The 25,139-nt window shown below is 42.0% G+C and overlaps 1 protein-coding gene across 2 annotated transcripts in view; it reads left to right on the top strand.

The window, feature by feature from the left end:
* Positions 1–25,139, top strand: part of LAMA1 (laminin subunit alpha 1) — a 172,367-nt gene that overhangs the window by 116,731 nt on the left and 30,497 nt on the right. Inside the window, exons 36-47 of one of the 2 annotated variants that reach the window (XM_075532720.1) lie at positions 309–471; positions 5,735–5,945; positions 6,128–6,244; positions 7,470–7,633; positions 9,234–9,369; positions 9,863–9,956; positions 11,386–11,502; positions 18,646–18,828; positions 19,145–19,299; positions 21,237–21,380; positions 22,358–22,491; positions 23,531–23,681. In XM_075532720.1, coding sequence (XP_075388835.1) covers positions 309–471; positions 5,735–5,945; positions 6,128–6,244; positions 7,470–7,633; positions 9,234–9,369; positions 9,863–9,956; positions 11,386–11,502; positions 18,646–18,828; positions 19,145–19,299; positions 21,237–21,380; positions 22,358–22,491; positions 23,531–23,681 — 1,769 coding nt within the window. Of the gene's footprint in view, positions 1–308; positions 472–5,734; positions 5,946–6,127; positions 6,245–7,469; positions 7,634–9,233; positions 9,370–9,862; positions 9,957–11,385; positions 11,503–18,636; positions 18,829–19,144; positions 19,300–21,236; positions 21,381–22,357; positions 22,492–23,530; positions 23,682–25,139 lie in introns of both variants that reach the window. The other variant, XM_075532719.1, reaches the window with a different exon arrangement.

Raw genomic sequence — 25,139 nt, 5'->3', positions numbered from 1 at the left:
CAGTCCCAGATCATTTGCACTCCGTAGTGCCCGGGATGTTGGTCTTTATGTGTTCCAGTTCATTTGTGATGACTTTTCATTTCCCTGGACTCATACATTGTAATGAATCTAGTAATTCCAAACCCGTGGATATGTTCTCAGGAGATTTCCAGATTGCGTTGGGATATACGGGCGGCCTTGCCTGGAGGTCTAACTCAGGCTCAAGAAATAGCAGCCTCACCGAGGAAAGCTCTAGGAATGAATATGCCGGTTAGCACTGCCAACTTTTAGGAAACTCACTAAATGATAGAGATGTATTTTCTCCACAGAAACTATTGAGAGAGCAACAATGGTGAATCAGACCTTGGATGAAAATTTCCAGCTACCCAATTCTGCTCTCCAAAATATGCACAGGAAAATGACATTTTTTCTGGAAGAGTTACAGAAAATGCACTTCGTGCAGTTACGTCAAAATGCTGCCCTTGAACTCAAGTAAGTCTCTAAGTCTTATTCGTGCTACAACCACTGAGGCAAGAGCTTGATCGCTGAGGGAGATCCTGTTGAGGGGGATTTTGTTGTCAAGTAAATCAAAGTAGCAGCCCCTCCAAATGGGGGGAAATGTATAAGCAGTGCCAGTATCTCTAACCTTTCTAGCCCTCGATAGTATTGTTTTCCTTTGCCTCCGGACCGCCGCTTCCATTTCCCATGAACAACAGGACCTCGTGACGCTTGTATTTGTATAGATCAAGCACAATGCAGTCAACTCTTATACAAGGAAAGAACCCCAACAGTATAATCCACCACTCTCCTGTCAGCTTAGTCTGCGCTCTTTGCATGTGGCTGTCTGGTGGTGCTAACCCCAAGATTGGTCGGTCAAACCAGGAAAGAAAGAGAAAGTTATCTTTTCCCATGAAGTTACCAGGCTAGGAAACAGCTCTATCCAATTTCTATGAGTCGGAATTGATTCAGTAGCAGTGGGTTTGTTCTTTTGCGGCATACAGGAAGCTCTGCCGCTTGTATTTCTAATACCAGCAGGGCGTGGGTAGTGGACGGATTTCCCTGGAGCGTCAACACTAAAACAGTCGAGGAAGAAAGATTTAATGATACAATGCCAAAAATTAGCCAGCGGGGGCCCTCTGAGTCACAATCACATATACCACTTGAGACTGATTCCTTACTAAGAGTGGAATTTGGGCGGTTACACATAGCAGGTATTTACGACATTAAAGTAACAGGAATAAGTAAGCAAAGGATCGGGGTCACAGAAATGTGGATTATAATCGGACACGGGTAAAGACATGGTGCAGGCATCGAAAAGTCTGTGCAGAAGTCAGAAACAATAGACGAATTACCATCCTTTATGTAATCATTATTTAATGTTTATGAACATTAGAACCAAAGCATTATCGCTGAGACCATTCATCCTCGGGCCTGACTTGCTTCCGTCAGCATATGTCACAGCAAACACCGGGGTTTCAATTGTCTCTTTGTCTGCATTCCGTGTCTTCCGTTGTCCATGCATACGACATTTCATTTAGCCAATCATCTGCTGAGGGACCTTGGGTTGTTGATTGTGAAAACAATGAAGCAATGGACACTGGTGGACAAGTATCCATTTGAGGCCCTGCTTTCGTGGTCAGTAAAGTACAAAGACACTGAGAAAGAGGGAAGGCCCTGCGGGAGATGGAGGGACGCATGGCTGCGCCCGTGGGCTCACACACAGGCACGGTTCGTGACAGCGCAGGGTGGGGCAGTGCTTCGTCCTGCTGTGCGTGCCTGGGTTTGCTATCGGTGTGAAGTGCTGTCCCAGCACAATAACAACGGGAGTGGAAATGCTGGGGTTCCAAGGCAATTATCTCTTTAGCCTTCCCCATTTTACATTCCCAACTGCGGTTTCCATTTCTTCCCAACACTTGCTATGTTAAGATGCTTTCCTAATCATAGCTATCTTACTAAATGTCTTGCTGTGGCTCAGATGTACAGTTCCCTAGTGAAGGAGCCCTCGTGGGTAGTGTAGACGGTAACAGGGTGGACTGCTAACCACAAGGTCAGCAGTTGGTACCCACCAGCCACGCCCCAGGAGGAAAAAGGCATTCTGCTTCCAAAGACATTTACTATAAAGTTGCTAGGAGGCAGATTGACTAGATGGCAGTGAGTATGCACCCTTTTTTTTTTTTTTTTTGGCTTGGGAATGATTAATGAAGTTTAGAATCTTTTATGTGTTTGTTAACTATCTTGTTGTTGAAATGTCTATGCCCATTTTTTATTTGTGTTAACCTGTAAGGATTCTATTTTTTCCTTCTTTCTTTTCTTTTTTTTAAAACCATTTTATTAGGGGCTCGTACAACTCTTATCACAATCCACACACACATCCATTGTGTCAAGCACATTTGTACATTGGTTGCCATCATCATTCTCAAAACATTTGCTTTCTGCTTGAGCCCTTAGTATCAGCTCCTCATTTTCCCCTACCTTCCTGCCCCCCTCCTTCATAAATCCTTGATAACTTATAAATTATTATTTTGTCATATCTTGCCCTGTCCGACGTCTCCCTTCACCCACCTTCTGTTGTCCATTCCCCAGAGAGGAGGTTATATGTAGATCCTTGTAATTGGTTTCCCCTCTCTACCCTACCCTCCCTCTACCCTCCCAGTATGACCACTCACACCACTGGTTCTGAAGGGATCATCTGTCCTGGATTCCCTATGTTTCCAGTTCCTATCTGTACCAGTGCACATTCTCTGGTCTAACCAGATTTGTAAGGTAGAATTAGGATCATGATAGTGGTGGGAGGAAACATTTAGGAACTAGAGGAAAGTTGTATGTTTCATCGTTGCTGTACTGCACCCTGACTGGCTGTTCTCCATGATACCCTTCAGTTAGGGAATATCCAGTTGCCTACAGATGAGCTTTGGATCCCCACTCCACACTGCTCCTCATGCACAATGATATGATTTTTTGTTCTTTGATGCCTGATACTTCATCCCTTCGACACCTCATAATCACACAGGCTGGTGTGCTTCTACCATGTGGGCTTTGTTGCTTCCGAGCGAGATGGCCGCTTGTTTACCTTCAAGTCTTTAAGACCCTAAATGCTATATCTTTTGATAGCTGGGCTCCATCAACTTTCTTCACCACATTTGCTTATGCACCTGCTTTGTCTTCAGCGATCATGTCGGGAAGGTGAGCATCATGGAATGCCAGTTTCATAGAATGAAGTATTCTTGAATTGAGGGAGTACTTGAGTGGAGGCCCAATGTCCATCTGCTACCTTAATACTAAACCTATAAATATATGCACATAAATCTATTTCCCCATCCTCATATATAAATATATTTACATATGTGCATGCCTTTATTTAGACCTCTATAAATGTCCTTTGCCTCCTAACTCTTTCCTCTATTTCTTTTGACTTTCCTCTTGTCCCACTATCATGCTCAGCCTTCATTTGGGTTTCAGTAATTCCTCTCAGTTACATTACCCTTGATCATGCCCTGCCAGGCCTCCCACACCCACCTCACCATCAATTTGGATCACTTGTTGTTCCCTTGTCCCTGGGTTTGTTAACACCACTTCCTATCCCCCCACCTCCTCCTCTCCTATGTCCCCCCAGAACCATCAGTCTGGTTGTTTTCTCCTCTAGATTTCAGTCTATCTTTAGACAGACCTGCGGAGATAATAACATGCACAAAACAAGACAGAGCAAAACCAAGCAACAAAAGAAAACAACAAAAAAGCCAATGACAAAGAAACAACAGCAAAAGCTTGTAGTTAGTTGAAGGACTGTTTTGTGGGCCTTTAGGAGTGTTTTCTGGTCGAATCTCATGGGGTGCCACATCCTGACCCCAAAGTCTATTTTTAGTGTTCCCTGGGAACTCCATTGCTTGGGTTCCCTCGCTGTTTTATGGCACACCCTTAATGTTTTCCCTCAGTGTGGTGGGGTCAGATTGGCGCAATTCGACCTGTGGGGATTCTTAAGGCATTTTGGATGTCCAACTCCTCATAATACTATGATTATCAAATATTTCCTTCCATTCTGTGGGCTGTGTATTTATTTCTTTATTGAAGTCCTTTGTTGCACAAACGTGTATCGTTTTTGTGAAATCCAACCTTTCTATATTTGTTTTCTTTTGTTGCCGTGCTTTGGGTGTCATGTCTAGGAATCCAAGGTCAACAATCAAGTCTGGAAGCTTTACCCCTATATTTTCCTCTAAGAATCTTATGATCTTAGTACTTATATTTAGGTCATTGACACATTCTGAATTAATTTTTTATTGTTGAGCAAGATTTGGTCAGCAACAAAATGCAGAAATCCATTTCCCCAGCCCTGTTTGTTGAAAAGACTATTATTTCCCCAGTTGAATGAGTTTGGCACGTATGTAAAAAAAATTAAAAAGAAAGAAAATTGACCACAAAAATATGGATTAAATTCTGGACTTTCAATGTTATTCCATCGGTCTAGCCTTACGCACGCACAACACTGCAATTCTTCCTCCTTTTTCATGCTTGTTCTTGCTCCTGGAAGCTTCTTTTCAGAGAAATGCCTTTTTCAAATTCCAAGGAAGTAGACAAATACATATGGGATATACTTGTATATTTACCACATGCTTCCTTTGGCCTTATTAACTATGTCAACATAAAACATCTTTATTAATATCAAATAACTCCTGACACAGTTTTAAGTTTGTTGGAGCATACATTATTGAAAAGGGTATCTTGCTGTGACCTGTGGTCTGCGAGCACGGTGTGTGTGTTTTACAGCCATTTTCCACAAAGCTTCTGCAATTCTCCCAGTGGCTTGAAGCATAGAGTTATTGGGATATATTTAATCACTGCAAAGATTGGTAGGGTAGGTGTAACAATGGATCTAAATAAGCAACTTAATAGCATATATGTAAAGAAAAAGGGAAAAAAATCTTTTCATTTGTAAAGCTTGCATTTACCAATGCACAAGTTGTATCCTTTGGCAATTTGACTGGATTTACAAAATTTATTTCTTATCTAGCTGCAGAAAAACTTTTATATCCTGTAAATGCATTGGAAAATTCTTGGCAAATCATTGAATAGCCTTCTTCTTTCAATTTTTTACCCTATCATAAAGGAAGATTGCAGTTCCCATCATTCAAATGGATTGTAGTTCCAATTTTCTGAATCTGGGATCACTGAGAAGACTTCGTTTAATTCTGTTACGAAAATGTGCTAAAAAGCTTGTGTCTGAAGACAGCTTGTTCAAGCTAAAGTTCAAATCGGCTTATCTGGGACTGTCTGACACAGCTGTTTTTAACAGGTTATAGTTGATCACTTATGATTCTAAGAGGGAACCGATTATGAGGATCTACATGTGACCTCCTCCCTGAGGGATGGACAACAGAAAAAGGGGTGAAGGGAGATGCTGGATAGGGCAAGATATGACAAAATAATAATTTATAAATTATCAAGGGCTCATGAGGGAGGGGGAGCAGGGAGGGATGGGGAAAATGAGGACCTGATGGAAAGGGCTTAAGTGGAGAGCAAATGTTTAGAGAATGATGAGGACAATGAATGTACAGATGTGCTTTACACAATTGATGTATGTATGGATTGTGATAAGAGTTGTATGAGTCCCTGATAAAATGCTTTAAAAAATAAAAATAAATAAAACAGAAAAGAAAGAAAAAAAGAAATGATGAATATATAAATATTCTGTATATGCCACTTCAGAGATCTGAACTTTATCACCCGTTTACTTACTCTTTGAGACATTGATGTTTCTCAGAGCTGCTGAAGACTTACTAGCCCAAATTCGGAAGAAGTACCAGAAGCCACAAGAAGAGCTAAAGGCAATAAAAGAAGCCGCCAGCAACCTCCTTTCAAAATACAACAGTGACCTGCAGGCCGCGGCCGACCTGGTGCGCGAAGCGGCTGCGAAGACCCAGGAGAGCAATCCCCTGCTCCGCCTTATCAATGCCAACTCGAGGGAGTTTGCGGTGAGTTGTAAGCCAGGCTTGCCTCCTTCATGAGAGCGGGTGAACACATTCTCCCACGGAGATTCTACCGGTGTCAGGGCCTTCAAAAGGAGTATTAACTTCAGCCCAAAGTGGCTGGCACCAGTTCTAGAAAGCTGACTTGCTTTCCTTGAAGCATCCTTAAGAAGTTATTTTTGCGGCAGGGTAAAAAGCTGCATGTGCAAGAAGAAGACAACCTGACTCCAGAGCTAATTGCCAGAGGAAGAGGATTCATAGATGCCGCCGCCACCCAGGCAAACGCTGCCCAAAATGCTCTAGAGGTAGGTTACCGTGCTGAGCATGGTTTTATTTTTTTCCATTTTCTTTCATTTTTTTAAATCCTTTTAGTGGGGGGCTCATATCGCTCTTTTCACAATCCATACTTACATCCATTGTATCAAGCACATTTGTTGCCCTCATCATTCTCAAAACCTTTACCTTCGACTTGAGCCCTTGGTATCAGCTCCTCGTTGTTCCCCTCCCTCATGGGCCCTGATAATTTATAAATTATTATTATTTGGTCATGTCTTACACGATCCATTGTCTCCCTTCACCCACTTTTCTATTGGCCATCCCCCAGGGAGGGGGTTACATATAGATCCTTGTAATCATTTCCCCCTTTCTACCCCACCTTCACTCCATGCTCCTGATATAGCCACTCTCACCACTGGCCCTGAAGGATTCATCTGTCCTGGATTCCTTGTGTTTCCAGTTCCTATCTGTACCAGTGCACATCCTCTGGTCTAGCTGGGTTTGTAAGGTAGAATTGGGATCATGATAGTGTGGGGAGGAAGCATTTAAGAACTAGAGGAAAGTTCTACGTTTCATCGCTGCTACCCTGCACCCTGACTGGCTCGTCTCCTCCCTGTGACCCTTCTGTAAGGGGATATCCAGTTGCCTACAGACTGGCTTTGAGTCCCTACTCCACACACCCCCTCATTCACAATGATAAGATTTTTGTTACTTGATGGCTGATACCAGATCCCATTGACAGCTAGTGATCACACAGGCTAGTGTGCTTCTTCAATATGGGCTTTGTTGCTTCTGAGCTAGATGGCCACTTGTTTACCTTCGAGTCTTTAAGACTCCAGATGGTATATCATTTGATAGCCGAGCACATCAGCTTTCTTCACTACATTTGCTTACGCACCCATTTGTCTTCGGTGATCGTGCCAGGAAGGTGAGCATTATGGAGTGCCAGTTTAATAGCACACTGAATGTGGTTTTAATACTGTACCTAAATAATCTACCTACATTCATGTACCTGCATATATATGTGTACATTATTAGAAGCCACTGTGTGGTACAAATAGTCAACATGCTTAGCTGCTAACAAAAAGTTGGAAATTAAAGTCTGCCTGGAGGTAACTCGGGAAAAAAAAGCCTGTCAATCTCCTCCCATGACACAGCCCTTGAAACCCCAATGTGCATAGCTTTACTCTGTACATGTGGGGTTCCCATGAATCTGAGTTCACATAAATATAAAATAGTGATTTCTCTTTGTAGCTGCTCGAGTACCACCGGGATGAGCTGCTCCGATGGCATGCTAAACTCCGGGGCCATGTAGATGATTTGGTCCTGCAGATGTCCCAAAGGACGGCACGTGCTCTAGTGTACAGAGCAGAGAATCATGCTGCTGAGCTCAGAAGACTCTCAGACATTCTTGACAGGTAAGGCCACCCATTTAGAGGAAGTTGGGAGGTTAAGATCAAAGAGAATAATGGCTACTTCAACAATGTTGATCCATTCTTCCTCCATTGCATGAGCATGAGGACTCCCTTCGCATTTGACATGCGTGTCAAGTGGGTTCTTGCCATGCCTGATAACATAAGTTAATAAACAACATCAGTAACCGCATACGTGATTTTAAAAAAGTGCAAACTTCAATAGAAAGAAATTCGAATGGTTCTGATTGTGTGAGCCCTGAGGATTTCCCCTTGCTGACTTTCTCATTATGGAGCTTGCCATTAAGTGCCTTTGTATGTGGGTGGAAGGTGCTTTGGCGGCGCACACAGTTAAGCTGTGAGCGGTTAACTGAAAGGTTGGCATTTTCAACCCCCCTACTCCTCTCCTGCTGGAGAACACGTTGATGATATGCTTCTGTAACGATGACACCCCAGGAAACCAAATGTGGCCATTCCACTCTGTCCTATGGGCTTGCTCTCATTTGGGATCAACTCGATAGCACCCAACTCCAGAAATATGCCTGAATGGTGGAGGTGACATGGTTGGGTCTTTTTCCTAGCCCCTGAAACATGCAGCCCCAAGCATCTTCTGCTGCCTGAAGGCCTACCATTAAAATACAAGGGTGTAAGCTAACATACACCCCAGATTGTCAAAGCTATAAGACAACATGTATGAGATATGGAGTACTTAGTAGGGTGCTGTGAATGGTCAACATGCTCTGCTGCTAACTGAAAAGTTGGAAATGACAATCTCCTCAGAGGCGCCTCAGAAGAGAAGCCTGGGAATCGTCCCCCATGGCATCCGTCATCGAACTACACATGGGCTCTATGTGAGCTTTTAGCTTTGAATATTTTCTATGCCTTCAGTCTGTTTAAAATACATACTTCTTGAGAAGTTTAGGAAGCTCTCAACTCGATAATCTTGGGAAGAAAAAGAAGTGAGTTACTCAGGCACAGATGCGTCCATTGTCAGATTTCCCTTTCAAGATACAGCTGGGACGAAACGACACCATTTCAAGTTGGCAAGTTCTTAAGTGATTTGCCCACTTGTTAGCATGAAGCTCATCTGATTGAAATATTATCTTATCACTCTCAAAAGTCTCTGGTGAGTTTCATGACAGTGGTGTGCACCACTAGAACAGTGAGTCTTGGCATCCGTATGTGTTAGGAAGGTGGTTGGAAGTTAACAAGGGCTTTGTAGAGGAGGCTGTAATCAATACAAACTGGCAGCAACGCCACAGACATGCAGGGTGGGTTTTGACCAGAGATGAGGGCTGGTTTGGGGGGTGGGGGACTGATGGAAGTTGATGAGGGAACTAAAAGATAGGAGACATCCATGATCTCTTCTTTCAGTATTAATTAAATGGTGATTGTGAGTTGTTATCATAAAAATGTGGCTACGCTTTCTCAAAAACTTCATCTAGGAGTTATTGAGGAAGCCGTATATTGTTGTCCTTGTTGATCCTTTTTAAAGGGAAAAGTGGGAGGCCCTGAGGAATAGGAAGGTCTTATAATTTTAGTGATGAGTGAACCTAGAGGTTTGATTTCGTTTAGCGTAACATCTCTACTTATGCTGATTTGATAGTGGCCTTGAAGGTGTCAGACATGTGTCCTTGAATGCTACCAGCGCAGTCCATGTCCACTCCAACATTCAACACCTGCTGGAGCGGTCAGAGAGACTGGCAGACCAGGCTCTCAGAACCGCGACGGAGGCAACCCTGGTAAGAAACGTGGTGTGGGCTGCAATCTGTGGGGGTGGCTTCTCGAGGCAATCTCCAGAGATGTTTTTACCCCAGAAGTACTGGGACAAGGACGCCAATCTTCTTGACATTCTTTTTCAAGTAGAATCGGTTTATGGTTTCTATCATCATATATAAAGTTTTAATTTCTTAAGAAGATATTTCTTTTTAGGAAGACTAGGAGCTAGTGATGTAGTGAGAAGGAAATTGGACAATTTCTTATAATAAAAATAATGAATGATAATACTCTTTGATATCTACTTGAAATGTCTTTCTTTACTTGTGGTAAAAATCTTTGTTTAATATCTAGTTCCCTTCTTCATCCACTTAACAATCTTTATGTGCTTTCTGACCAGCCATTTTAATTGTCCCTACCAGATGTCCACTTTTCTCTCCTGTTAGAACTTGACTGGAGGTTATTCTGAGGATTCCACCTTCCCTCCAGAAACTCTGGTCACCTTGTTCTGTGTTTCAGCTCTCAGGAAGCCTTGCTTCCAATGGGAAAAGAGCTCACCATCGAAGTGTCACGGTTTTCAGCGAAAGCAGTGGCCTAAGTAGGAGGCATAAAGGTGAGTTTCTGGAATGGACTGAGGGAATGAGCAATGTGACTATGAGCAGCCTGTAAACATGTTCCCCTTTCCTTGGCACCAGTCTCACTGTCACATTAATATCCTGGGCTTAGCATATAAATACCAAACCATTTTAAACTGTACTCAAGTGTATATATTTTTAAAATTTTAATCAACCTCTATCTTTCACTGGCACTTTAAAATTTTCTTATACATGCATTACTTTAGCTGTGAGCCTCCCTTGTCCTTCACAGTGTTGAGTAGGGTATCCTTGATTAAATGTGGTCTTCTGTTTATCTCTCATTGTCTCATAATTCCTTGAAGATATATGATGCATCTTCTTTACCTTTTTTCTCAGGTTAATATAATATTAGACTCATGTCAGGTTTGCTTGAGGTAATTATTAAGTTAAATCACGATTGATTAATTAAATTTTAAATTGATTGCATTCAGTTCTTCCTATGAATTTGAATGAAATATTATTTGGCCTATGTTAGTTACCTAATAAACATAACACAGCATGGAAACAGGAGACTGCTTACAAGATTCCTATCAAAGAAACTATGGATATATTATTTTTCTAAAGTATCACAAACACCAGTGCTTTCCCCATAGGAAGAACTAGTGGGCCGTTGGTAAGGCTACAGTCCCTGGCAGACTACTTCTATGTCTGCTAGTGGATCCTACAGCAAAGGCTTGGCTCCATCATGTTTTTGTTTCTCCTTTACTAACACTATTTAAAATAATATCGTCTTATCATAGTATCTAAAGTGCACAGTACTAATCAAAAGTCATGCAAAAAACCGAAACATCAATGTCAATGAGCTCTGGTTTCAGTTTACATGATCCTCAAAGATGGTGCTTGACCGTGCAATCGTGCCATTTCTGAGATTTAAAAATCTAGGTCAAACTGTGATGTTCACCATGCTTAAATGTAAAGAAATAAAATAAAATTAAGCCATGTCTTCAGAATCTAAAAATGATGATGAACAACCATTGATTGAGTGACAGATCTGATCAAAAAGAGTGGACAGGCAGGAAAGTAGGTGGGAGATTTTGAGGCACAAACCCACATTCAGAGCCTTGCAACCTAGAGAAGTCAACAAAATTTGGTATGAATAGTCCGATTAATGTTGAGTGATTTGAACACGGTAATTCGACTTTGCGCTCTAATTAAATAGCACATACATTTTAAGAAGAAATGTTAGTGAGAAGGACAACCAGCAAAATAGAAAAGAACCTGACAAGCTAACACTCCCTTCTTAATTTCCATAACATTGTCTGCTGGCAAAACTTTCAACAGGGGGGGTCTCTGAAAAACTGTCCGTTCTGGAGGTGGGATCAGTTGCGATAAAGAAAGCAATTATGGGCCGCTATGTAGTAGGCCAACCTGAAAGGAAGCTTTTTCTCCCCTCCCCCACTCAACTAGATACTGCATTGGGACTGAGGGGATTGAAAAGAGCAGTAAGCAGATTTGAAGAGAATGCTGAAAAAATTACCAGGCAGCTCAACAAATCACTCTTGATGCTGAGAGCAATTCCGGATGGTAAGTGAGAGGAAATTTCTTGAGTTAATTAACATCTTCTCATTGCAAAGTCAGTACCCATGAGCCAGAGGAACGCGTGCTGCAGGATTAAGAGCGCCAGCTCTAAATGACGCCAAAATAGTTTGGGGTGTTTTTGTTGTTGTTGTTGTTTGCCCCAAGTATGTCTGATTGGAAGTTGAGATGGCAATTTAAAAAACAATTTCAGAACATTTACATTGAAATGCTAGAATTAAAATTTTAAAAGCCAAAGTGTTTATACTGCCATCTTAATTGTTTCCTTTGAAAATTGGCTTAACCCAGGCCACACAGATAAAAGAAGAACAAATCAAAAAGGTCAACACGCGCAAGAAGCTGGAATTTATTGTTAACCTGGGATCTTAAAGGACTCCTGCTTGGTAGCCGTGCAGCAGTAAAAGCATCCTATAATAGGCTCTTGAATCACTGTCATGTTGATGGTTGTAAATGCAGTATCAATTAAAATGTTAAATGAGGTGACTTTTTAAAAAGTGAGATACAAATGAATTGCGCTCAGATGCATTATTGACACTCCCTTAAACTTCTCTTTCTTTTCTTTTTCAAGTCTTAAAAGATAACCAAATTCATCTCCAAAAACTCTTCATCTCCAGTTCCATTGTAATCCTGGTAATAGCCCTGGGGAGCTGTGCTCTGGGTTTTCTCCTTACCTTTCAATCGATGGAGCATTTTCTTACCTGCTCCAATACAGTTGTGCGCGTGTATTTAAAGACGATATGGTACATGTTGATTAAATTACACACTAATTTTTTATTCAGAAATCATTTCAGACTTGCAGATAGTTGCAAGAAGAAGGAACACCTACCAGAATAAAAGGTTAAAAAATGTGACTAGAGTTTCAGTTCACCCATGCACACACGTACATGCTTAAATACAAAAGATATTGAAACGTGTCTCTAAAATCAATTCATCTTTTTAATGATTGTTTTGTGTGAATTAGGTGGAGAGTTTATATTTTAGACTAACAATTCTGCATTTAACAGTTCAAATCACACATCAACCTTCAAGCCCTTACCCAGTGATTTCTCCTCTACCTTTTATGGACCTCCGTGTGCCTTTACACCCAAGTCTATCGCTGTCAAACTTCAGGTCCGTCAGTTCATCTTCCCACCTTAAGGGGGCGGCACCCTACCCCCTGTGGTGATCATTAGGTGCTCTCAACCCGGTTGCAGCGCCTAGTGACCCAATGTACAGCCATCCTCACAGCTGATCTTATGTTTGAGCACCTTTGTTGTAGCCAGGGTGTCAATCATCTTGTCAAAAGACTTCCTCTTCTGCGATATCCCTCTTCTTTACAAATCATAATGTCCTTGTGCTGGGATTGCGCTCTCCTGAGTGCATGTATAAGGTATGTGAGGCGAAGTCTTGACAGTCTTTCTCTAAGAAGCATTCCGGCTGTACTTCTTCCAAGACAGATCTATTTGTTCGTTGGTGGTCCCTGGTTCTTTCAGTGCACTCTGCCAACAACGTTGGGAACCCCAAAATCTGTTCCCTTCGGTATGCAAGTCCTTGTTTTGGTTTTTACTCTTATGGCATTGACCTCATACAATGTGTGTAATAACGTGGTTACTCAACAATGTGGTTGAGTAACCTCACCCAGCATAATATTCTCCAGGTCCAGCCATGTTTTCAGGTCCTTCATGGTTTCATTTAATTATTTAGTGGTACATATTTCATTGTTTCTAGAGTTTCTTTATCCAATCATCTACTGATTTTTTTTTATCATTTTATTGGGGGCTCATACAACTCTTATCACAATCCATCCATTCATCCATATGTCAAGCACATTTGTACATTTGTTGCCATCATCATTTTGAAAACATCTTCTTTCCTCTTGAACCCTTGGTATCATTTCCTCATTTTTCCCCTCCCTCCTGCACCCACCCTCCCTCATGAACCCTTGATAATTTATAAATTATTATTTTGTTTTGTCTTACACTGACCGATGTTTCCCTTCACACACTTTTCTGTTGTCTGTCCCCCTGGGAGGGGATTATCTGTAGATCATTGTGATTGGCTCCCCCATCTCTCCCTACCTTCCTCTTAGCCTATTGGTATCACTAGTCTTAATATGAATCCTGAGGGTTTTATCTGTCCTGGATTCCCTGTTTTCTAACTCTTATCTGTACCCATGTACGTGCTTTGATCTAGCTGGATTTGTAAGGTAGAATTGGGATCATGATTGTTGGGGGGTGGTTGGGGGAGGAAACATTAAAGAACTGGAGGAAAGTTGTATGTTTCAGTGGGGCTAAACTGCACCCTGACTGGCTTGTCTCTTCCTTGTGACCTTTCTGTAAAGGGATATCCAATTGTCTACAGATGATCTTTGGGTCTCCACTCCGCACTCCCCCTCATTCACAATGATATGACTTTTTGTTCTTTGATGCCCAATACCTGATCTCATCGACACCTTGTGATCACACAGGCTGGTGTGCTTCCTCCATGGGGGCTTTGTTGCTTCTCAGCTAGATTGTCGCTTATTTATCTTCAAGCCTTTAAGACCCCAGACGCTTATCTTGTGATAGCCAGGGACCATATTGGTGGGTGTTTAGGCATTTCCAACTTCTTGGCACTGTGAGAGGTGTTCTTATATAAACATAGAAGTGCATAGATCTGTTCATGTTATGTCTCAATGCTTTAGAGTACATACCCAGGAGAAGTAGTCTTGATCATATGGAATTTCTTTTCCCAATAGTATGAGGAAGAGCCATATGGTTTTACATATTTATAGACCCGCTAACAATAGATGAGCACTTGAGTCTCTCTGCACCCTCTCCAGCATGTTTTTCTGTTTGTTTTAATTGGATAGTCATTGTCAGTATTTTTGAGTGATGTCTCTGAGACAGCTATGATCATGAGCATTTGTTCATGAGTTTGTTAGCAATTCGAATGTCATTTTTGGTGTAGTGTCTGTTTATGTCCTGTGTTAGTCTGGGTTGACTAGAGTAATAAATCCAGAGGTACTCATACAGTCCAGTCCATATCAAGTCCATAAGTCTGATATTAGCCTATATGTCCTATCCCAGTCTATAAATTCATGTTCAAACTCACACAACACATGCAATGCAGGAAAATCACAGGCCAGTGGGTAGAAAGTCTTGTGGATCCAGTGGTGGTGTGTGTTAGACAGGGTTCTCTAGAGAGACAAAACCAGATTGCTAGTAATTTATATATAGAGATATATATAGATAGATACATAGATAGATAAAGATAGATATATAACACAAGAAATGAACTGTTAAATTATAAATTACAAAGCAGTAAGACGCTAGCAGTCCTTTAAGTCTTGAGAGCCACCAGTCTCTCTTCTGTAGCGAGAGCTGGGCTATATACACCCAGGCAGCAAACAGCAAGGCAGGTCACCAACTGTCACCAACTGTCGGTCCCCAGCTCCAGAAATGAACATTCCAATCGTGTGGGCTTAAGGGACCTTAACTTACAGTGACATAGTCTACAGGCTAGGCGTCCCACAGATAATGTACCCTTTACATTGAAGCACAGAACAAGCAAGGCAGCCGCACGCTGGTCCGATGATTAAAGAGTGAGAGACAAGCAAGGCAAGGCTCACCAAGCCATTTATCTCTCCGCCCTTCAATTAATCCTACTTGTGTTTATCGGCCAGGCTGGCACAATAAATTATCACAATCCACCCCTTGCCAACCTGGCACCTGTACACAATTCTTTAACCATATATACTTATATAATTTCCAGACATTAATGAATTCACACTTATACTTATCATCAATCATCTATCATACATATAAATGAAAACACACTGAGCTAAATTGTATCTGATATATCATACCTGAACAAAGGAAATATATGCAATAATCACATAAAAAGAAAATACATTGACAATTAGAAACCTTGCCTTTGCAATTGATCATGTGGTCGTAACTGATAGATAGAACGACCTTCTACAACTACCCATTCTGTATTACCTTTGCCCTCAGCAAAGTCTTGTGGATCCAGTGGTGGTGGAAGCACCTCAGTGCATAGGTCTCCACGTGGTTCCTCCAGCGCTAAGGCTCTGGCTACATCAGTGTAGCTACGTCTGGCTTGTCAACAGGAATGTCTCACTCAGAGAGTATGTCTGGCCTCCAGTGAGCTATTTATCTCCTTAGCGCCTCGAAATAAGGTAATCAAGCTGCGACCTGATTGACAGGCTAAACTCCACACTTTCTTAATATTCTCATTTTGACACCACATTATGTAACTACCACATGTCCCTTACCCAATTTTTAATTGGATTTTGTTTCTTTTCTCATCTAGGTCTTGCAGTTTTCTGTAGATTTTAGAGATTACTCCTTTTTCCGGTGCATCATTCTTGATGATTTTTCCCAGTATGTAGGTTCTCTTTGACCCCTTTTCATAATCTTTTGATGTATGTAGGTATCTTACTTTTAGTAGATCCCAATAATCTATTTTGGCTTCTATGTATGCTTTGGTCATTATGTTTGAGTATGTCGATGCTGAATAATACGTTCCTTGTGTTTGTCCTTATTTTCTCATTGGTCTTGATCCCTCACAGACTTATGTTTAAGCTTTGATCCATCTTGAGTAATTTTTTGGACATGGGATGAGGTGGAGTCCTGTTTCATTCTTCTACAGATGGAGATCCAATTTTGCCAGCACCTTTGTTGAAGAGACTGTTGTCTTTCTGTTTAATATTTTTGGTCCTTTGTGGAAATTTAGTTGTCTGTAGGTAGATGGATTTTTTTTCAGGGTTTTCTATTCTGTTCCATTGGTCAATGTATCTATCGCTGTACCAGTACCAGGCTGGTTTGACTATTGTAATTTTATAATAGGTTTTGGGATCAAATAGTAAGAGATCTCTGATTTTGTTCTTATTAAGAAGTTCTTTGCTTATCCTGGGTCTTTCCTTTCTTTATATGAAGTTAGTAGTTATTTTTTCCATTTTTAGAGAATGATATTGGGATGTGGAAAATAACTGCATTGTATGTATTGATTGCTTTGGGTAGCATTGGCATTTTTACAATGTTATGTGTGCCTATCCATGAACATGCAATTGTCTTCCATTTCTACAGGTCTATTTTGTTTCTTGTAAGACTGCTCAGCAGTTTTCTTTGTATCAGTCTTTTGTTATTCTGGTTAGGTTTTTTCGAAGTGTTTTGTCTTTTGTGTGGCTATCATAATCGGTATTATTTTCTTGATTTCTTTTTCAAAGTTCTCTTCGTTAGTTTAAAGGATACAATTGATTTTTGTGTGTGTTCATCTTGTATCCTGTCACTTTGTTGAATTGTTTTGATTGTTTCCAACAATAACTTTTGGAGACTTTGGGGTCTTCTACATATAAAATCATATCATCCTCCAAAAATTGTGAATTAAAATGAGTAACACCTTAAATAATATCACTCAGGTTTTCCAAATTCACTCTGGATTCCAAAATACCTAGTTACCATGGATTCTTCATTCTCTTTTCCTATCAGACCGTCTGTTGATGTTATAGACCAGGGATCAGCAAACTTTTGAGATAGAAGAACTAATTTTATCCCTCATACAAGTTAAACATTATTTGAAAGCCGTAAGTATATATTTAGAAGCAAATAAAATCACCGTTATCTGAAAATCATTTAAAGTTTTATAAATGAAACAATGATGTTTTATTTTCACTTTCAATTTGACTCCACAGCCACATGTATGTACAGCAGGAGCCACATATGGCTCGAGCCACAGTTTGCTAACCCCTGTGGCAGGCAATCACTGCTTCTCCAACATAGGACACTGTCTTCTCACTGCTGAATGTCAACACCCCAGACCTTGGTATCTAGGCATGGGATGATTTGGAGAAGGTAGTTAGTGAAGACGAGAAACAGGTGATTGAAAAGAAGACCGATAACAGTCGCTTCCCCTTTTGACACACATCTAAAAGTTCTAGCAGTTTAGAAACAAAGTGACGGGGACACACATGTCGATCTGCCTCTGGGGAATGCCCTCTGAACCAAGACCAATGTCCTTGCTATCATACAGCAGGCACTGGAAAGTGGATTAGGATCGCTATCGCTAGATTAAAGTCTAACAACTTACCATTTCATCTGCCTTTTGGCCCATTTAAAAAAAGTTCTCGTTCTTAATATTTTCTGGATTTTTTTCCAACTGGGATTTTTCTCTTTTATTTAGTTATTATTAGCTTTGTCTACTCTTTGTTTATATATATATATTTTAGTATATGAAACCAGAATGGTTGAATCTATAGAGACAATATCTGGACTGATGTTCGTCTGGAGGTACAACAATGGAGGATGTAGGGAAATGGGGAGCTAGTAACAAAGAATGCCAAAAATGAAAGAAAAGAAAATGTTTGAAAATTGATTTTGGTAATGATTCTACAACTCCTGACATGATGGAACCATTGAACTGTCTGATATTTGGATTGTGTCCCAATAAAACTGTTTCTATAACTACTTAGGTAGGTAGGTAGATAGGTAGGTAGGTAGGTAGGTAGGTAGGTAGGTAGGTAGGTAGATAGGTAGGTAGGTAGGTAGGTAGGTAGGTAGGTAGGTAGGTAGGTAGGTAGGTAGATAGGTAGGTAGGTAGGTAGGTAGATAGGTAGGTAGGTAGATAGGTAGGTAGGTAGATAGGTAGGTAGGTAGGTAAGTAGGTAGAGAACGCGGTCAGATACAGTTTACTAACGTAAAAGACACTGTACGCATGGCGATGAGCAGGAGCTCTGGGATCTCCTTGTGTGTCAGAGCACACAGTGGGAACATTAAAACACGAGGCATTGGGATCTCCGTGTGTGTCAGAGCACACAGTGGGAGCATTAAAACACGAGGCATTGGGATCTCCTTGTGTGTCAGAGCACACAGTGGGAGCATTAAAACACGAGGCATTGGGATCTCCTTGTGTGTCAGAGCACACAGTGGGAGCATTAAAACACGAGGCATTGGGATCTCCGTGTGTGTCAGAGCACACAGTGGGACATTAAAACACGAGGCATGTAGTCTTGAAAACATATCACTGCTTGTATTCAGCGTCCAATCAACAACACTGCGGGGTATTTCTTGGTAAAACTGCCTTTGTTCCAGTTCTCTCTCTTTCCTCTCATGTGATCACCAGCGTGTATGCTTACGTATAAAGTCCCTTCAGGTGTCGGAGGCCAGGAGACCCTCACTAAAGAGACAGCCATCTCTGCCAACCGGAGCGCAGCAAGCACGCTGAGAAGGGTTGAGGTTTTGAGGCCCCAGCTGCTGAAAACATCCGCTGTCCTGTCCAGAGTGAATGCCACGCTGAGAGAAGCCAGCGGACTCCTGCGAGACTCCTCCGAGGCCAGTACGTTGCAGTTTTCCTTGACTTTATCCGAGTTACACCAGGCAGATTGATCCCGAGCTGGCACACTCTTTGTCTCTCCACAAACTTCATAAACAGCAGTCCTGAAAAAGTAAGAAGCTGTGAACATCAGGATTTGCAGTTACAAAGAAAGAGACATCTTGGGCCAATGCGTTTGTTATCTATTTGCCAAATTCTAGAGGGGTTGATTATTTAAGATAATCCATAGTCACTCTGTTGTTGATGAATTAGGAAGGAATGAATCTTCGCTTCTCTCCCGCAAGTGTTGTTGCCTTTCTCACCTCTTTGTGTTTGTTAGCTCTGTTAGTTACAAGAAAAGTTCAAGATGTGGAGGCGCAAGCCAACCTTTTGTTTGACCGATTGAAGCCTTTGAAGAGACTGGAAGAGAACCTGAGCAGAAACCTCTCTGAAATTAAGCTGCTGATCAGCCAGGCCCGGAAACAAGCAGCTTTGGTAAGTGAGGCGCTCTTGGTGCTCCCGAGCCTCCTACGGGAGCACCGGGTGCTCAGCAGAAAGGCCTTCTAGAACGTTGATAGACTCGGCTCGCGTGAGAAGACCAGCCTCCTGTGAATTATAATTATAATCATCAGTAAATTTTTTCAACATGCTTTTAGAAAAGAAATCTCTGTGTCTTTATGGAGATTTTAGAATAATTTACATTTTCTCTCCCCTAAATCCTTTCGATGGGGAGCCTGGTGGCGCAGTGGGTATGCATTGGGCTGTGGTCCGCAGAGTTGACAGTATCAACGACTGGACTTTCTACTCCCACCTACAGTTCCAGTCTTGGAACCCCACAGGGCGGCCTCTCAGGGCCACAATGACTGATGGCAGTGACTGGTTTGGTTGATCTGGTTCTACTTGCCATCAAGTCCTTTCTGACTCATGGCAACACCATGTGCCTCAGAGGAGACCTATGCTCTATACAGTTTTCGGTGGCTGAATTTTTTTTTTTTTAAGGAGACACAAGGCCTTTATATGGCAGGGCCCTGGGTGGACTTAAAATTTACCATCTTCACTACCTAGAGACTCTAAGTCCAAGTCCAAGTGTTATTTACTCTGTTTTATTGGTTGCATATAATGTCATGTCATCATTTTACCAACTTAGCTTCAAATATCCAATTACTCTAATAGGAGTAGCAATATCAGAAGGGTAGGGGGAAGGACAGAGGAAGGGAGGAAGGGAGAACTGATCTCAATGATCAACACATAAACACACACACACACACACACACACACACACACACACACTATTCCAGGGGGGAGAACAACAGAAGCCTTGGGGCAAAGAGAGACAGTAGTCGGTGTAAGATATGAAAATAATAAGAATTTACAATTTCTCAAAGGATCACATGGTGGGGGCTGGGAGGAGAGCTGATACCAAGGGCTCAATAGAAAGTAAATGTCTATCAAAGAAAGATGACAACATATGTACAAATATGCTTGATACAATTGAAGTATGGATTGTTATAAGAATTATAAGTGTCAGCCCCAAAATGGATCTTTGAATAAAAAATTTAAAAATCCAAGTACTCTTCCGAAAGTTCACACCATGTGGGCCTCATCCCCTGGGAGTTTTCAGGCTGAGAAACAATTTGCACATGCACAAACGCTGTGCCAGTACACCACAGGGTGCAAGCGCACCGACAGCACAAGACTGAGAAAATATTCATGGAGCCTCCGGGACCCTAGCTCTGCCTGTACTCACCTGGAGAGGGCTTTCAGGAAATGGCTCTCGAGAGAATGTGTGGTTGTCATGCCTCTGGAGACCTTGTGGAAGACAGCTGTGACCTCTGCTCTGGCATTTATCCACCTGAAGCTTTCTAGACAGAAGAAAGGATTGCGAGCTCTTTGTTTATCCTCTAGGGGCCTTTCCATCAGAAAAGTCCTGTCGGTCTGTTTACTTGAACTTTGACTTCTATCTTAGTCTCAATCACTAAATAAATGTAAGTCCAAGGGATGGTTCCAATGCTGTGGTGGGTACAGTCTTATAATTGTTAAAGTTTCTATAAGATGTACACACAAGTGACTACTAAGTACAGAGAATGTCATAAGAGCAATAATCCAACTAAAAATTGATGACTCCTTTATTTATTTACTTACTCTATGGCAGCTACAAGGGTGCCAGGTCATTTGGATGTAGTCCTTGTCTTTAGGAAGCACGATCGTTTTCTACATAAAACTATCTCAAAAATCCAACACTGATGTTCCTATAATTACATACTTTGTGACATAAAATCGTTTTCACCATTATTTGATTGCTTACATATTCTATCAAGGTGAGAAGCCTGTCTGTCTTGCAGGGAAGGGTCAGTTATGGCTAGGACACTGCGCTCTTGGTGAGCTGTCGGTGGTTGCAATGCAGTGAGGAGCATGCTCTCCCCTCTCTGCAGATTAAAGTTGCGGTGTCTGCAGATAGAGATTGCATCCGCGCCTACCAGCCACGGATCTCGTCTACCAACTACAACACCTTAACCCTGAACGTGAAGACGAGCGAGCCGGACAACCTGCTCTTCTACCTGGGAAGCAGCACCAGCGTAAGTGATGGGCTGGCGAGAAACAGTGGTTTTCTTATGAACATATGTATTTTCTGAAGTGACATTTTATTAAAAATACATACATATATATGGCCTTGGGGAAATCGCTAATTCTTCTAAGGGAACTTAACTTTCATTCAGAGGCGAGCATAAGACTAGAAATAAGCAAATGGTCAACCTGACATCCATGTGAGGTGGAAAGGGACACTTGGAAAGGGTTATCTCCGTGCACCTTAGTCACAAGCCTTGAGAACAGACCCTGCAGGATGCTCTCTGTGACCCTGAGGGAGTGAGTTTCGTGTGGAGTCGGTGATGCCAGTGCTGGTGGTTGTCAGCAGGAGTGAGGAGGGTGAACTCTAGTGGGAGGCACGTGACCTTCCAGCTTTCCCCAGGTTCCTTGGCCAACTAGATGGCGTGTTCCCAGAGGACACCGTCCCTGTGAATCATAGCCTTCGGCCAATAGGAATGGACCAGAATCCTCGGATGTGTCAGGACAAAACATTAGAAAGCCATATGATATCATCAATGACTTCTTAGGAGGTCATGTGCAAACGCATGCACACTTATGATGTGGGCTTGCACACCTACTGTTTTCCTGTGTGTCTCACGTTAAATCCTTGTATCCGCAGTGAATGGTGGGCAAACATACAAGTGAAAGGCCTGGATTTGTGCTTTCTGGGGACTGCTGGAGATATGAAGGGGGATTATGGGGAAGCCGGGATGTCAAGAGACATCTTTGAGGGCCAAGTAGTCCAGGATTGAGAGTGTTCAACAGTGGCCACCATTCAGAACCTCTGAATCATTGCCCAGTCCCAAGGAGGGGAACATTTCAGGAAAAAGGAAGATCATTCTTTGTGTTTGTTTTGTTTTTTAATTTTGGAGAGAATGCTGTAAGAGCTCGTTGTTTAGGACTTTGGTAGTCCAGGAAACTGGTCAGTGTGTAGACTCAGGCCCCCGCTTCAATGCCCCACCCTCAGGAGGATTTCCTTGCTGTGGAGATGCGACGAGGAAATGTGGCCTTCCTGTGGGATGTGGGTTCTGGATCTGCGCGCCTGGAGTTTTCAGACTTCCCAATTGACAACAACAAATGGCACACGATCTCCGCAACCAGGTAAGAGAGAAAGGTCTCTCCGAGCATCTCTGTTTTAAGAAGGACATTTGCCGAATACTGTGCAAATAGCTACATACTTGCAACGGCATACACATTTCTAGGCAGTGGCTCAAATTTCAGCCGCACAGCAGTCTGTAATGGCGACAATCACGCTAGTGAGGTGCTAACACCTTAGCATAATCAGCCATTGGCGATCCAAAGCAGCACTTCTCTAGGACAACATGGAGATGGTTCGGAAAGGAGGAGGGATGGGAACAGGAAGCATCAGGAGGAAGGGGGACAAGAGGTGGCACTTTGAGAGGAAGCATAGTGAGTGAAATGAGACAGAATATGTGTGCGTTGTTGAAGGTAACATCCTCTGTAAGCCTTCACATGGTTCAAAATAAAAAAAACGAGAAAGCGTAGTGAAAACATACAAGCACATAGCTCAATAGCAAGTTAAGTAAGCAGACGGTTACTAAATGTATCAAACAAATTAAGTCTTTGGCAAGAAAACCTTAAATATTAAAAACAAAAGATGATTTAGATGATAGAAGAAATACACTCTGTTTTCCCACGTCAACAATCCCAAAGAGAGGATGGATAGCTTAGGTTTCCTTGAATGTAGCAGAAATAAGTCAGGCAGGCAGCCTAGTGAAGTCTGACCAGAAGGGACAAACAGAGCGGGAGAAATTCTGGAGAGTCAGCGGCAGAACTTACATGGTAGTTGATAGGAAAGAAAAGACACAGAGGAAAATGCATTTTCCTAAATTCAGCACAGAGTAAAATTCTTCTGTAAAGCCCCTCTCCAGCGGATTTAAACAGGAAGCTAGCAAGATGAGGTATCCGCTCTACAACCACTGTGCAGTATTACAGAAAGGGAACTGGAGGAAAGGGAGATGGAATAGATGAGAAGCAGGGACCAACCAACCGGTTGCAAAGCTCTTGCCACGGAGTCATTCAGAACAGAGGGATGCTGTATGTGAAAAGAGATGTGCAACTTTCTGGTGTTGACTTGAAATCCTGAAAGTGTTTCTTTTGTAATTCTTTCAATCCATAGATTTGGAAACAATGGTTTGTTGAGTATCAAGGAAATCAGCTCCAGTCAAACGCTACCAGCAAAAACAAGTAAATCCCCTGGGACAGCTAAAGTCTTGGATGTAAACAATTCAACACGGGTGTTTGTTGGAGGGCTTGGAGGACAGATCAAGGTAAGACTCTGAAAGCTCTCCAGGCAGCGTTGATTAACTGGGCTGATTTCACTTAACCATGAGGGTAAATCCAAAAGTATTATTAGAAGCCTAGAAGCCTTTAGGAAACAAAAATATCACATTGTGAAGCTGGTTTCTCAATATGTCCTTTAGACAGGTCCATTCCCTTACGGAGGCCATGTTTCCATCTCTCTAACCCTTTCCCGAATAATCTCTACCTTCCCATGGATGCTCTATTAAAATCACAGTTTTGACATTCCCGGGGGACTCAAATGGTGTTCCTTTTCAATCGTCGTTGAGTTTATGAAACATAAAGAAATGGAAAGGGACAAGATCAGGGCTCTAGGGCAGATGGGATAAGTTTTCCCAATGAAAGTTTCATCGGCCAGCCCTTGAAGAATGCGCAGTTGCATTGCTATGGTAGGGAAAAAAATCCTCATTATTTTCCTGGCATTTTTCTTACCCATGTACTTTCCAATTTTCTTAAACATTCTTTATAATAAGATCCCATGATTACCCTGCGTCCTTCAAGAAAATGTAGTAAGAGTACTCACTTGGGATTACAAAAAACAAGCAAACCACAGAACAGTCGCCATTGCCTTCTGCTTTGATCTCCTGCCCTTGAATTTAACCGACTCAACAGATCTCTTTGGAAGCCCCTGTCTTGATCGATTCGTTTTGTAGATGTTGACTGGCTGACTGCAAGAGCAGTAGCTCAAACGTGCCAGGCACTCCAGAGGCGAAAGCTAAGGTTGTCTGCTCCTGTCAAGGTTCACAGTCTACATAATGTTCCTGTGAGTCAGAATTGACATGAGAACTTGTCCGCAGAGACATGTTTATACATGTTTTTATGGCAAAGAAAAGCAACCATCTATTAGGACATGGGATCCTCATAGCAGGAGTTGTGAGTTACGCTCATAAACGCTAATGTGTTTAAAATGTTGGCTATCCGGGAACATGTTTCTGAATCCATTATTGTGCCTAATCACTGTTCACTTGTAGGTCCAGGCAGGGTTTGATGGGGGAAAAGTAACGTCGTCTAAAATGAGAAGCCACTGGTCTATTTTTCAATGATGACACAGAAAATGCGTTAATTCCTATTTATTAATTTCTCAGTAAAGTTCCCGTATTTACAGTGGTAGGCTAATACTAATTTGTGTGTAGAAAAAGAGCCAATCGGTCCGATTTATCTTACACAACCCATCTTCACTCCAAAGAAGAGTTGAATTCCTTGGCGCGTAGCCTTTCTCTCTGAAACGACGACAAGGGCCTTTTCACTCTCGACCACCTTCTCTAGGTTTCTGTTTCTTCGTAGAAAAGGCTTCACTCCGGGAACCCTAGGCACTCAGAAAATCATTAAGATCCAGTCCAGCTGTCACTCATATGATCCCACCTTAAAACTGGAAGGAAACCCAGTGACAGCAGCCGGCCATTGTCTTTGTTTTATTTGCCCAAAAT

The sequence above is a fragment of the Tenrec ecaudatus genome, chromosome 15 (genome assembly GCF_050624435.1).
Source record: "Tenrec ecaudatus isolate mTenEca1 chromosome 15, mTenEca1.hap1, whole genome shotgun sequence".
In the NCBI taxonomy this organism is placed as follows: domain Eukaryota; kingdom Metazoa; phylum Chordata; class Mammalia; order Afrosoricida; family Tenrecidae; genus Tenrec; species Tenrec ecaudatus.
This window is presented reverse-complemented; position numbering and strand designations above follow the sequence as displayed.